The 15,516-nt window shown below is 39.8% G+C and overlaps 1 protein-coding gene across 1 annotated transcript in view; it reads right to left on the bottom strand.

Annotated features, from left to right (window-relative positions):
• Positions 1 to 1,346: 1,346 nt before the first annotated feature.
• TBC1D9 (TBC1 domain family member 9) overlaps positions 1,347 to 15,516 on the bottom strand; it is a 46,895-nt gene continuing 32,725 nt past the window's right edge. Inside the window, exons 13-21 of the mRNA XM_030947138.1 lie at positions 14,780 to 14,909; positions 11,520 to 11,618; positions 11,332 to 11,400; positions 9,804 to 10,044; positions 7,101 to 7,166; positions 5,716 to 5,802; positions 4,744 to 4,818; positions 4,504 to 4,604; positions 1,347 to 3,569 (exon numbers count right to left, since the gene is read on the bottom strand). Coding sequence (XP_030802998.1) covers positions 2,853 to 3,569; positions 4,504 to 4,604; positions 4,744 to 4,818; positions 5,716 to 5,802; positions 7,101 to 7,166; positions 9,804 to 10,044; positions 11,332 to 11,400; positions 11,520 to 11,618; positions 14,780 to 14,909 — 1,585 coding nt within the window. The 3' untranslated portion in view covers positions 1,347 to 2,852. The remainder of the gene's footprint in view (positions 3,570 to 4,503; positions 4,605 to 4,743; positions 4,819 to 5,715; positions 5,803 to 7,100; positions 7,167 to 9,803; positions 10,045 to 11,331; positions 11,401 to 11,519; positions 11,619 to 14,779; positions 14,910 to 15,516) is intronic.

Here is a 15,516-nt window from a genome sequence, read left to right as displayed (position 1 = left end):
TCGCTGTGTAAGAACTCACAAAGTGCTTCTCTCTTTGCAACCGTTTGGATGTCATTTTTCCAGTAGGTTCAATACACCACATAGTGAGCTTCTTATCAGTGTAACACAACTCACACAACAAAAATGTTTGCGAGTCTCAACCCTCATCTCTAACACCTGGAACTCAGGAGCTGCAAGATGCTACAATGAAGGAGGTAAGTGCCACAGAACTTCCAGGTGTTAACAGCTTCTGACTGAGCTGAAAGACAGACTGGAAGAAAAGCCATAAAGAAATAGTATTCTCAAATTCCTTTTTTTTTTCTTTTTTTTAGTAGTGGAAGTTCTGTATAAAATAACCTACCAAAAGCTCTAAAATAGCAGCCCCAACTGAACTCTACAATTCACAGAATAAATAGATTGCATATCCAAGCACAAGACATAGGTACTTCTGAAGCCATACTCACTTTCTGTGTAGCATAGCTGCACATACAGTAAGCCTTTAAAAATACTAACATTTCCCCAAAGTTTCACACCATTGTATTTTATAATTCACCAGCTGAATTCTTGTGTAGCTTTCTGTTCACCAGCTCCCACACTGCTACTAAAGAACAGGGCACAGCAGAGCTTGTCATCAAACAGGCAACTTCCAGGTGGTCCTGATCAAGTGGGCACCTGATCCCAACAAAACTGGGGAAGATCAGCTCACCTGCCTGCTACCTATAGCAATGCATTCTTAAAGAGGACCTGGCTCACACCTGGCAGCTTTGCTGATGTGCTCAGGAGGGTAAGGAGCAAAACGAAAGAAAAAAAGTTGCCTTGTAAATTGACCAGAGATCCACTTGTGGCTGCCTCTTCTTGTTACAGGAGCCCGAACAGCAAAATAATTCTTGTCAACCACTGCATCCCCTGCTGTGTGGGTGGGGTGGGAACAAAGCTGACAAGCTCCTGAGAGAAAAATGTTTTGGAGCTGTGTCCTGTGTGTCCCTAGGGGTGTGTGTAAGCTTGCTGATAGGCTTAAATTCACTTTAACATAACAGACACCTTACAGAGAAATACTTTAGGGATCTGCAAACTTAAAAAGGTCAGTAGTCCACTTAAAGATGTTAATTCTTAGTGCTGAAGATTTCCATGACAGCTTATTCAGCTGCCAGACATTGTAATAAAGCCCCCACTCTGGCTTTGGCTTCTTAATTAAAACAAAGTAGTAGCATTCAAAATGGTGATTATGGCTTCAGATTAATATCATTATTTGACACATATGTAAACCCATCCACAGTCACAGCAGAAAGGCTACAGTGCTTTTTCATACTGTTACCAGTAGACATACTAACATTTGTCTGGGTAATAAAGCACAACCACCTCATTTTCCCTCTAGCATGACTTTAATAGTTAAAAATCAAATCTGTGCAGTGTACTTCATTTGTTCACATTACCTATTTGTGGTTAAAAACCACTTAATCTGACAGTTTAAAAGCATTCTTTTAAAACAAAAGAATTAAACATAGCTTGTGCTAAAAAAATCTGCAAGTTACGTGGATGCAGTATTATACAGGAGTATAAAAATCAACAGTATTCTACAGAAAATATTCTCAAAAGAGCAAATAAAGATTAGGCATGTAGGCATGATCCTGAAACGAACAAATATGAATTAAAAAACAGCTAACAAAATCTAAAAAAAAAAATCCCAAGTACCTGTATAAAAAAGCAAGGATTCAAAGTGCAGGTGCTCCAGTTTTCATTTTAACACACTATTCAGTAAGTCAATACAGGATACTATTCATTTCATATAAAGTGACAGTGTTCTCAGTAAGATTTAAACATTCAGTTACATTATCTTGCAGATTTCTTTTCATTACTGCTGCTTTACACTGTAGTAAATAAAGACTTATGCAATACAGGCTTTTATTTTCTTAATCTAACAAGGATATGATAGGTTGGTGGTAAAGGTTAGTTTTAAGAACTAAGCTATATGTGCTGTAGATCCAGCCTTAGAAGCAGATATATATATATACTTTTTTTTTCCTAAGCTTTTAAAAACAGACTTCAAATTTTGAAAAGAGACTCTACCAATCTGTTCTGGGACCTGCATACACTTTGGAGAACACCAGCAAAGCTTCCAAGTCCACAGCCCTGGGCAGGGTCATGCTGGAGATCTGCCTTTGGTGGACCCAGCTGGGAAAGGGCTTTCTCTCTGCTGAACCCAGGGAAAGGCAAATGGGCAGAAACCATCACATTTATCCACTTTTGCCTGATTTGGCAGCTAGGCTGGGATGGGCTTCTCACTTGCACTTGAGCATACCAGCCTCAGGCACAGGAAGTTAGGAGCCAGGCAGGTGTCACTGAAGTGGTCTTTCATATACTCAGAAAAGTAAAATCAAAGCATTCCTCTTTGGAAAAAAACCCAAAAAACTAAATAAAATTATGATTCAAGAATGTTGCCTGGAACTTATTTTCACCTGAGGTCCTTTTCAGGTTGACAGTGTCCCTTTAAACTTTAGGTTCTTCCCATTTTGTTGGGCTTCTTTTCCCCAAGCGTCAGATCTCTATATATGCCTATTTTAAAAATGCTCATAAATATTGGCATTAAGTTTACATTTAGAAATTAATAACTAATCTTTACCATTATACACGGACAGCAATATTAATAATACACACACTCCACTGACAAGCATTTTTTTTCTGCATCTTGAATAAAATTTGCATGTGTAACATTTCCCACAGAAAGAGTGATTATACTTGAAGATAATTATGTTTGCACCCCAACATTTTCACATTAGTGAAAACAACTATGTTTTGAAAATAGCAGGGCCTCTGCCAGCTACTAATAAATAGAGAATAAAAAGAAAAAATGAAATAAAAAACCCGACTGCCTTTTATCCCGACATAGTAGAGATTTCATAGTCGCTGGCCGAGGTGAGCGGTTTGCCCCTCATCCTGATGTTTTTAGCGTTAGTGATCCTCGCCATCATGGACACAGGCTTGTCAAAGTACCTGACCAGCGCCGGCTCAGTCAAAAGGGAGGCCAGGAACTGCTCGAAGGTGATGGCCCAGTCCCTGTCGATGCTGGTGCTCCTGCGCAGGGCGGGCGCGTGGCTGCTGCGCACCAGCACCGTGTCCTCCCCGATGTCCTCGCAGTGCAGCTTCTCCTCCTCGTGCGAGCCCGCGCTCAGCACCGAGTACGAGGACATGGAGCTGTCGTCCTTCGTGTCGTCATCGGAAATGAGCATGGAAGAACAGGCTCCATTGTCCCTGGGAGAAGAGTCTTCCAGCTTGATGTCCTCCATCTGCATCCCCAGGGCGCCGTCGGAGCCAGCGGCCTCCTCCTCGGCGGCCCCGAGGCTGCCCCGGAACGCCTTGTGCTGCTCCAGGGGGCACTGGTGGTGCTCCTTCTTCTGGAACAGCTCGCTCTGAATGGCTCTGCTGCTGCTGCTGTCTGTGTCACTGGGGGGCTGCATGCTGAAGAGCTTCCCAACCTCACCGATCTCCAGGAGCAAGCTGGTCACGGCAGCTGTAGCGTGGTACAGGTCCTGCTCGTTGGGGTCCTCACTGAACATGTTGTACATTGTCTTGCACAGCTCAATGAACTGCCCCTAAACACAGGGGGAAGGAACATTAACGAGAGCAGGAAAAAATCATGCTGACATCTTCCAAACCAGTTTTAAAACACTGGGATTAAAGCAGGACACAAGAGTTTATGCGACTAAAGTGAAATTTGAAATAATGCAGGTGCAGTCTAGGAAGCATATTCTATGACTGGGCAGTCAGATGTGCTGCCTCTCTCAAAGGTATTTAGAATAAATTATGGGATGTTTTGTCCAACATACCACAAATACACTTCTCTGCAGCCACAGGAGGGCAACAGAGGGTGAGCAGGGAGACGCTCTGCATTGGTTTTGGTGGATTTTCTTGTAGGAACGATGCTAAGTATAACTAAGGGTTTGCTAAAACTGATGAGAAGTAATGAAAAATGAAGTGCTGCAGCACTTAGCTGACAGGAGTAACTTAGTTGGATACAAGTATTTGAAATTCAAAACTGATAAATTAGATGGGAAGATTTGCTCAGGGCTACCTTAAGTAAGAATCACTGTTCTACAGGAAATAAACCTTCCCTGCATGCTCTGGAGCAAAGAGCTATCCCAGTGGGTCTCCTCCTCCTCAGCAGCTGTGGACCTGAGGGGATTGAGACTAGCAATACAAATTACAAAACATAAAATACTACTTTCAGGTTATGCTTATTAGGCATTAAGAGCTGGCTGGTGATATTCAGCGTCACATCCTTTGTCTAAGGATCAAAATAATACGTTTTACCATTCCTATATGCGTCTATCTCATTTTTGGGATGTTTTGGGAGCTGAATGCCAGTTAAAAGTATTTTGTAAACAATAAACTTCTGCAATCAGCTGACTGCTACTCTGGTAAAAAAGTATCTGCTCAAAATAAAACCTCTGTTCAGTGTTAATACATTGAATATTTACAGATATGTGAAGAAAGTTTAAATTTAATGAAAAGTGGCAGCGGAAGTACCTGGTTCAGCTTGGGTAAGTCCTTTGTGTTTTTTGCTTTGGATTTATTCTCTTGGCTCCACATTCTCAGGTAATTTCGATTCTCTTGTGAGCTCTTCTTGCCTATTGCCAACAAATTACCCAGAGATGGAGGAAAAAGTCCATGAAGAAAGCTCAAATTATTACCTTTATTCCCCATTTTCAAAAGGAGCATCTTTACATGAAATGAAAGATGTAACTCACAAGGAGACACCAGGCATACCTTTGTCTGTTTTCAGACTCACTGTAACAAACCCATCATCTACTCCATGTTTGTTCCTGCTCTCTAGGCCAACAACTAGGAAGTGGAGGGGTAGGGGGAGAGAGAGATCAGTGTTTAGATTTAGGTTTAGATACAGACATTGTTTTCATGTGCACAGTGCAAAATAACAAAACGTTTACAAATATTCACCAGCTCTGCAAAACAAAGCAGAGTAAAAATTACAGGTATAAATTATGGCTTTGTTTACCCTTAAACCTGCCCATAAATTCCATTTAATTTATACTATCACTACTTAGGCTGGGACAACCTTAGGTTTTGTCCACACAGTACAATGATTAACCCATGCTAACACAACACACCTCCTGGCATGATACATGTTTGGTGATTATACTAGTGCATCCTCTATTGCCTCTCAGGACTTGAAATTGCCACTTCTGGACTATTAACTCTTACCTGTATTTTCAAACAACTTTCCTCCCACTTATAACCTGAAGGATGGGTTATATTTGTCTTGAATCAAAAAGAAACTTCACATCAAGTAAAGCAAGAAAGAGAAAGTCAATAAAGCAGAAGTGATGAGACCCTGGCTCTCATTAGGGCACATGAGATTTCAAACTGCTGGACTGCATTTTGATGTATCTTTTGCTCTCAGTGTTTTAGAATGTTTTAAGTTCTGATCCAAATACATCTTGAAAGCCAATCTATTTATTCTTGTTCTTCACAAAATTACTCCTACTACAACACACGGAGTTATTCTACAAGTACTTCTGCAATGCACAATTCAGGGGGACTGAGTGAACACATGCCTGCACCTCTCAAGATAGCAACACATATACAAATGCTTCATAATGCTTTTTACAGAGAATACTTTGCTAACAAAGTTTAATCCAATTTAAAAGTAGCTCCCTAAAAAGATGTGTTGATTGAAATGCATCACCTCATCTTCTCATGCCCGAGACAAAAGATGCCTACCATGTGTACAGTCTGGTGTGATGTCCTCAAAAAAGTACTGAGTAGCTTCAAAAGCAGAGTCTGGCTCTTCTTGCTCAGGGGATGGATCTAAGCAACACAGTAAGATTCTTCCATTAAAAATTTCACCCTTTAATTAAAAACTGAAAGATATTTCCATTAATACATTCAGAATGCAGGTTTCTAGAAGTACGAGGGTGTGATGTGCTAGGAATCATCTCCTTTTAACTCACAGGAGATGAACAACTGGACCTGAATTGTCTCCTTCCCAACATCCAATACTGTATCACAAGGAGCTGTTTGTTTCCAGAGGCTGGCTTACCCAACATCCAATACTGTATCACAAGGAGCTGTTTGTTTCCAGAGGCTGGCTTACCCATCTTCCCAGGCCAACTTCCATTACTTTCTTCTGTACAGCTCAGCGTGTCCTAAGCAGGGCTTGCCCTCTTTCCTACCTTGAAACAATCTGTCATCATTTGGAATGAGCTTGCCAGTCCCCAGATATGAGAAACTGCATTCTTAAAACCAGATATTTTTGGTAATAGTTCGATGTCTTTTTTAATTTTAAGTATTTTTAGAAAGTATTTGAAGTACTTTTTCCCATTTAAATTACTGAATCACTCAGGCCTACCTCCAAGCAAAACCAGCTGGGAGCAATCAGCCATGCTCAAAGCAGACAAAGGGGAATGTCCTCTCAAAGTTTTTAGATATGTTTACCACAGCATGTAGATGTGCACAAGAATTAAACTACCCAAGCAGCAGCAATGCTCAGTAAGGGCAGAGGCAGGTTCTATATGGCATGTGCTTGACAAGCCAGAGAGGACACAGCTCCTGCAGAGAATTTTCAGAACTGTTCTGAGGTGTTTTCATCCCCTCTCCACCCTGAACTGCTTCTCTCACTTAGCAGAGTCCAGGTTTGTACAGCTCCCTGGAAAACACATCTATGAAACAATCTGCAGCTTCTCCCTGCAAACAGCTGTGCCAGCCCAGAGGGGAAACCAAGAAGAAAGCCTGGGGACAGAAATGAGGAGCCAGGACATGCAGGAACATTTCAAACTAGCTGAATTTTCCAACTCTTAAATGGAGTGCATTGTGGTAACATATGCTGAAGAACACTGGACTTATGCTGGGAGGGTATCACCAACCCCAGCTAAACAGGCAAGAGACATTTATATGTTTGTGGAGGGAGCAACTGAGGGCTGTGAGGGTGCTTTCAGACTTTCCAAATCTGTCTGGTGAGAGTAGAAGCTTCCTTATTTTACTGCTGCATAAACAGATACAGTAATTCTCACAAATTAATTTTTCATTGGGAGAGCCAGTCATAAACAACTCTGCTCCAAATTCCTGTTCTCAGCAAAACAAGAGCTATTTTAACATGATTTACTTACCAGGCAAAACATGCATTTTATACAGTAGCTTCAGCTTCTCTGTAAGATCTCCATGGCAAGCTGCACCTGAACAACATTACATGCAGTACATTACTAGTCAGCATTCTGTGCCATTTTATTTGTTATTGCCACAATAACAGCTGCTACATTCACTCTGGGAAGCACTGTACCCCTCTAAAGCTCAAGGTCATAAGGCAGTCACTCGACTTCATACAGTAAAAACAGTAAGAGAACACAGACAAATCTACCCTGAATTTTGTACTTCAATCTTGGGTCCTTTTTTAAATGCCTATTTCATAAAACTCTGCCTATGGTTATGGCATTATCACTCAGAAAGGCCTCCAGCTGGAACTTAACAAGACCTTTTTTGTGTGGACTTCAAACTTTCTGATCTGAGGATCTAATAACAACATCACATGTCTCAGAGCAGTAAGATATTTACCAAAAAATTTTTTTAAAAAGAGATAAATTCAAATAAACAGCATTCATCATAGCTTAGCCATGGGCTAAATTGATGTTCAGGCAATGCTTTCTAGTGATTTTTCCACATCAAGCCCTTACTTGTTTCTGGTCTACAGCAGAATTAGCTGTATGAAATCCAAGAGGTCTATTGAAGCCCCTCCTTCCAATTAATTAAATGGACAGTAGTTAGTTTTCAAGTAACTAAATAACAGATAATCAGACTTTTTCATACATCTCACTTGTTGTGACATGCCATCCACAAATAAATGAACTAACTTCTACTAATTAGATTGTGTAGAGATGTACTTTACCTTATAGGTGACTGTGTCAATGCACCTCTGCTATGCAAACTACAGTGTGGTGTGGCAAGTACTAACAATCACAGTCTCTTGTAAAGCTTAACACTCCAATAAATACAGATGTTAGGCCAAAAAAAGTTGAGCACAACTACATTAGCCATTTTGCTTTCAACGTGGTCCTTTTTAAGCACAAAACCTCATTATGTTCCCATCTGGTATACCACACCATGCAGATAATGCATTCTCTTCTGGCAAAGGCAACATGACATAACCAAAGGACAGAATGGGCTGCACTTCTGCATCCTCCATCAACAGGGAACTGCAAAACAGGATTCAGGGCTCTGTAGCTTACTTGGATGTGCAGTCAACAGCTGTCGTGCAATAATCCAGTGTGTTACAGGAGTGCAGGGGAGCTTTGTCAAGAGTGAATAACTTAAAGAGCTCCTAACCAAGGCCGAAACCCTCTTCTGAGCAGCACAACTCATTGGGCAAACCACTCCTATATCTGGAGTATATTATTGTAACAGGGCACAGAGTAAACATAAAGAATACATGAAGTTATTCCATCTTTTCTCAGCTGAGGCCCTAGAGGCACCTGAAGTAGGAGGTTCTTGAGCTACTTGTTGTAGGGACAATGAAAAAGAAATTGAATGATTAAAAGTCCTGGGGCATGGTGAAATATGCTCAAACAGGTCCCATTGTTCTTTTGTTGACTATGCTGTCCTTCTTACCACTCATGTGCTTCTCAACTGAAAAAGGTGTCAGCAGAGTTGATTTACTTTTTAGGGGAAAAAAAAAGGTGGTTTTCAAATTACACCACAGTGGGCTTAGTTTCTGAAAAATATGAGATTTCAGAATGAGCACATTTGATTGTTTTGCCCATTGAAGATTTTAGTTCAGTCATGTTGGCTTATAGCCACATCTGTGCATTTTACATAAATTTCTGTTCACAGTGCTCCATACTGGCCCTTGTTCTTCTTACTCCTTATTGGTTCCAAAATTTGCTGTCTCAATCAATAGCTGGTTGACTGTTACTGACAGCATCCTGGAAACTGGAAGAGTAGTTAATTTTGGGTCCTCAAAAGGCCCCAGTGTGTTACATGGAACAGTACCTCAAACACAAATCACTGCATCACAGGAAACACTGGGATTTCTGGGGTGGTGTGAAAGGGAGGCGTGCAGCCAGTTTTACTGTCAGAGCTATTCTGCACTTACAAGAGAACAAGTGCTACTACTTCTGTACAGAGGTTTTAATGCAAGGCTGCATTCGGAGCCCTAATGCTTCAACATACTGTTAATTAACCAAGAGTTGCTGAAAGCCAGACAAGGAAACCTTTTCACTCTCAAAAAGAATCAAAATATAGAGCTGGCAGAAATTCCACATTGCCACGAAATGACACGTGGTAGATGGTGAGACGTTGGTCACTTAGAGCAAACAACTCCTGCTATATTTAAAAAAGGAGGGGCCGGCTCCTGCCTCATCTTTGCTTCCTCACGTTAATCCTGGGCCTCGCAACGTCGGGTTTCATGTCCTGAAATCTTGCTTCTTCAAGACTAAAAACATTCAAGCCTCCCTCTCTGACCTGCACCTCCATTTTCTCCTTTTCAGGGGACTTCCAAACCGCTCTCTGCAGTTTTGGTTACTGACTTCAGAAGCAAGAGAGGTAGTACTTCACACTCTCACTAATGCCTAGGGGAACTACACCGTTAAGCACCTGTGTTGCTGTTAGATTTTGTGTTGAGAGTTAGCAGTCGGTGAAATCCTCAGATCCTAATGGATCTGCTCATGTATTGTCCTTTTCCCAGTGTGATACACCAGTGCCTAGTGCAGATTCACCTGCTAAGGTCTGAGGGAACCACTGTCACAGGCATGATACAATGAGCTGAACAGAAACAAGACGGTTTGTCACGTTAGTTTGAAAGCGCTGTGCATCCTCCTTACTTAGTCCAGAGACGAATTCACGGAAGTTGATGAGCAGATCTCCGTTCTCATCCAGAAGCCTGAACAAGCGGGCAGCCAGTGTGTCTGAGTGGGTGCCACAGGCCCAGGGGAAGAGGAGGGCAAACATGCCCTTGAACTGCTCGAAGTCAATGCGGTACTGCTCCAGGTACGGCAGGCTGGGGTCGTGCCGCTCCGTGGCATTGCTGTTTCCTCCCCAGTAGCAGCTCGTCAGGTGCTCTGCCTGAACAGAAGGCAAACACCATGACACTGTCAGCACCTTTAGAAACAATTCATCACTCTCCATGACAAAAACAATCCCAAACAACTCTCCCACATGCATTCTTAAAACAATGCGAGATAACAGATGCATTTCAATTTATCCAGCCCTTCTGCTTTTGGAAGGGGTTTCTCCTCTAAACAGCATAAAAAAACCATCCCTTTATTAAAAAAAAAAAGGAAAAAAGAAGATAAAGCAAAACTTTTCCTGCCTTTCAGGTAGATGAAACATGAAATATCTGTTTTGGCCAGAGCTGTGACTTCCCAGGCTTGTTGTGCTTGGTCACCCTCATCATGCAGCTAAGTCAGAAGGCTCATGAAATCCTTATTTAACCCTTACTCATATGAAAATAGCTGTTCATTTGAAATATTTTTTTGTAGATTCTCAAAAACAGTGAATAATGTACTGTTCTTTCAGTCTTACTGAAGTCAGTGGAGGTTCTGGGGCTGATTTTGCCAGAATCTAATTCAAAATAATTCAGAAGCTTAGAGAAAAAGATCCCAGCACTGCACAGTGATTAACCAGAGAAGACTGTTGGACTTGGTCTCACTGACTTCATGGAAGACTGAAAGAAGGCACTGCAGGATTTGGACAACTTGGACTTCTTGTTACAGACGGGAAATTAACAGGATATAAATTCTTCATGATATTAAAAAAAAAGATCTCTTGTTATAACAAAACGGAGGAAGAAAGTAACTTAAGACAGCGTGCATGAAGGTGAAGCTAACACATTCAAATGCTCACCTTTAAATTTGTGGATCTAATGGCACTGCTGTACAACCAACTTACGAAGACACATCACTTTGTGGCATTAAATTCCCATTTAAAGCATTAAAGCATTAACAATGGCAAAAATCAGCTACTGCTATACAAAAGTATTAACTATCAGAGATAACAGAATAATTGTGATAAATTCCAAAATTTGGGTCAGGTAGAGAGACACATATGTTTAGTTTCTAATGACTGATCAAAAGCCTCTCTCCAATTTTTCATTTTATACTTTTAGCAGTATATATTTTTTTCCATGGACAAATCAATTAGTGAACTGAACCTTCCCCGATGTTTTAAAAGCTGCTTGAGTTTAGGATTTTTTTGTATATCAATAATACAGCAGCTAATTCAAGTTTGTATCAAGATACCAAATAACAACTGACAGACTTGACTTGGCGCTTAGAAAAGACAGAGTCCCACAGCAAAAATGAACATTTACACTTCCTAGAGGCACATGATCTTATCTTCACTCAGCTTTACCTTGAAAAGCGCATACAGCTCCTCCAGTTCATCGATGGTAAAAGAAGTCTCTGTCACAATAGTTCGTACCTTTTGAAACACAACATTAACAGTTACAGACATGAAATTCATGTTTCACTGGAAAGCTATGTTAAGTTCAGAAACTGACTAAACGTATTATGTGCAAAGAACATTATTTCAGTACTGACCACATTGCGCTTTGTCGTATCTTCGAGGGTTTGGATGACTTTCAGTCTTTGTTTGAATCTCATTTGTTCAATTAAATCTGCCCGGATACTTCCAAATTTCTTGAAAGAGAAAAAGTAGTACATGATTGTCTGTGTATTAATATTCAAAATATTCAGCTTGCCTTTAATTTATTAGAAAGTTGATTTAATTATATGATGTACCACAAATGAAACTGCTGTTAACGCATTTTTCATACACATTACAAAATTACAAAGACTTTAGGAGTATATCACTAGATTTTATTTTTCCCAATAATTTATTTTAATTTGAAAGGTCTTTACTCAATTTCAAACTCTCTCAGTTCAAACTGTAATCTCAGTATGTAGAAACTTCTTGCTTACAACATCCCTGTGAATAGATTGTTTCGCAAGTCCTCCTGCAGAGCTCTATTTCAGCTTGTCCTGGAATGTCTCATAATCACAACAGAAAGAGAACATTAAACTAACTGGATCTCTAATGGCTGAGACAGTACAGCAGTCCTTACATTCTGAGGATCTGAAACAAAGTAGCAAGAATGCAACTGCCACTAGGAAAATGTGCTCTTTAATATCCTTGTCTTATTTTCAGAAGTGTTTTTCATAATGCACATAACAGTGTCAGGGAGCTCCTGCACATACTACAAAAGCATCATAGGGGGAAAACCTATTAGGAATAATATTTCATGTTTTCACATGCAGAGGAATGCCTAATCCCTAAGATTCATTTTTGTAGAAGTATTACAAGCAGAAGTTTCTTGCCATCCAAAATCCACACACTTAGGAATGCAAGATGATCAGCAGGAACAACAATGCCAGACATCAACTACACCACATGGAAAGCACAAAGGGGTGGCAGGACACACTTTCATACAAGATGGATTTATATTTCCAGTGCAAATGCATCTACATAAGCAGGTCCAAATATGCTGGCATATCCTTGTAAAATGAAATTCATGCTAAAGCTGCATTTATCTATAAAGGTGCTCATCTTTATCATGTCCCTAGGGAGTAAAAAAACGCTTCATGTACTTGTGAGCATGTTGCAGATAAAGAAGTCTTTTGACAAAAACAGAATGTAGATAAACATTCATGAGTATCAGGTATCACAGAGGTATTTCAGTTATTCACAAAACCTTAAAATGACAGATCTTCTGAGGCCACAGCTATTCCAGTAATCAGCTAACTAGCTAACACACAAACTAAATGAGTTAAACATGAAACAGCTCTGATTATGGGTCTACACTCCACAGACAGCTAGTGAGTTATGCACAGGCTTTTAAAACTGCAGTTATTATGCATTATTTCAGTCACTTCTACTGTAATTATTATGACACCAGGATCCATGGCTTCTGAATTACATGCGAATTGAATGGAAGGATAAATTATTTTCAGTAAATTAAGAAAGTACCGGCAGTATAAAATGCACTCGTTATGCATATTCTCTTCTTTAAAGACAATTTCTTCTTCGAAAGTAGAAAGTCTGCTCAATATCACCACAGAGAGGGGTGCTAATCTCTTATTTACCAAGCAATTCTGCATCCTTTCAACTTCCACTGGAGACTTCTCATATATGCATCTGACATGATTACCTAAGAGCTGGACAGTGGCAGAGCACGGTGGAAAGCAGGTGTTCATAAAACAATTCATGTATTGTAACTTTCCCAGTGCCATCAAGTTCTCAGACGGATCACATTTCCATGACAAATATCACAGGACAATCTGGAAGAGACAAGGTTTTCCCCTCTCCTTGGGGATGGTGTGTGTATGCTTGAGGGAAGGCAAAGGTCTCAAAAAACCCCACGTTTTCTTCAGCTATAGGTCTTCCTATTATTTTTAAATTATAAATGTCTACAAGATTAAGAACAGATGGTCACCCAGAAAGCACTCTTAGCAGTTTAAATTCTAAAAATTAACAAAAATATGCTCGTTTAGTTTATATTTCATTCTTTGTAGCTGTAACAAAGCTATCAGTGAGTTCCCAGCCCTGAGTGCACATAACTAATCAAGAAACATAAAAGGTATAACAGGTGCCCTAAAGTTTTTGAATCTTAATAGTTTACTATAGAATTATTAAGGTTTTTTAAAATAAATTAATTAACAGCAGCTTTCTTGAAACGAATTCTCTCTTTGCAACCAGCTCCTGCTTTCCTCATGGTTCCTCACTCACCATGCTACTTGTTTTGCCTAATTATACTGAAGTGCAGTTGGTTATTTACCTAGAAGGACATACAAGGTTCCGTGCTGCCAAAGCCCCAAAAAGACAAACTAGCTCTGCATGGAGTCAGATGAGTCATTTTAGAGCAGTTAAGGCAATGAAAGCAATCTTCCTGATGACGAAAATGGAAAAATGCATGGGAAACACAGCTTCACATAAACACCTGCCTGGGCATTCTGACATCTATCAATCATCCACTTTTCCCTTCAGCACAGAATACACTAAGGACTGCCTACTTCCTTATTAAATGTGGTATATTAAAGCAAGGGGGGTTTAGGGGCATAGGAAGTGCCTTTGAGAAAGCTGTGCTACTGCTAAATCAACTCCATGTCAATGGAAGGGAATAATGGAAATTAAAGAGAAAAAAATCTTTACAGTTGTTCCTTGATTTTTATGAAATATGGGTATGTCAGTGTAACCAGACATATTTTAACTGATGGCTTTTTTTAAAATTTAAGGACAATTAAACCAGTCTGCAGATTTTAGCTGGTTTTGTAGGCTTTGTCCTGCCCTTTAATAGATATTAGTTATTAGCAGCTCCTTTCACTTGGATTTTCTTTTAGCTTTGGTGACAGTAGAGTATATAGTGGCCCATGGTCACAACCAGCACTTTTAAGTAAATGAAAGGCAAAAGAAACAAAGTTTCACTGATAAAAGAAAGGTCTTCTGAAATCATACAGATTTCACTACTATTTCAGTTTGGAAAAGCACAAAAAAGCTTAAATGAGAATTAACTCCTTTCAAATTAAAAGTTCAGCCTTTTGTTTGTAGATCGCTTTTTGGTTGTGGGCTGCTCTCCTTTGAGGCCTCACACTTCTCTGAAAACAGCTCCAATTAAAAGTCTTGGTTAAAAGAAGAAGAAAGTCTAACTACTCCTCTTCCTTGCTCCATTTCAGGCTCCTCAGATGAGTCTGCATTTCTTTTATGTTCTTTCTGTTTCAAGCAAAGCCAAACTAGAGTATCAAACTCCTCTGTGAAGCAGAAGCTGTGTTAGTTGGTAAGTTCCTGTTAAGAAGTCTTATCCTACCTCATAGGAAGACCTGATTAGCCTGAAGATATCCACCTCGGGATAAGGCTCTACATCATCACTGAGCAGGGAATGAAGATGAGGAATGGGAGGAAGAGTACTGTCCTTATTAGTTACACTGTCCAAGTATCTGGTGGGGGAAAAAAAAAATAAATGAGAAATTCAAGTATGCCCTCCCTTCTGAGGGTTAACAGCATACAGGTTACATATTGATTATTACATGTAGAAGTGATAAAGCCTAGGAAGAGTTAAGGTTATACTACTGAAATTTATTATGAAAAAAATTCCCAAGTTCCAGAAGCATATGGAAAACTAAACACCACTACCAAGCCCAAGAAAATGAGAGGTTACACTCAGCAGCACTAGTTCTGATGAAATTACTCAAGCCATTTAAATCTATTTGTTCAAGATCCTACCTAATTCTTCTGAGTCCAACTTAGTCTATTCCCAAAACAATTTTCCTTAACACCCAGGCTTTTTCTTAATACTTAACAGGTAGCAGGCTGAAGTAACAAAACTCATGCAATCCACTAAAATAATGAATCAAGTTAAATTTCTATAACTAGGTCTGGGAAGTTTATTCAAATGTCTTGAAAGAAGAATTTGTATCTTGTTGGTCACTTAGCATTATTTTAAAACAATATAAGGAGTACCTTACATGGATGAAAGGAGACTACAAGTATGTAAAAGATTTACATTACGCTACTGGTTTAAATTTACTATTTCAACATAGAATA

The sequence above is a fragment of the Camarhynchus parvulus genome, chromosome 4 (genome assembly GCF_901933205.1).
Source record: "Camarhynchus parvulus chromosome 4, STF_HiC, whole genome shotgun sequence".
Lineage (NCBI taxonomy): Eukaryota > Metazoa > Chordata > Aves > Passeriformes > Thraupidae > Camarhynchus > Camarhynchus parvulus.
This window is presented reverse-complemented; position numbering and strand designations above follow the sequence as displayed.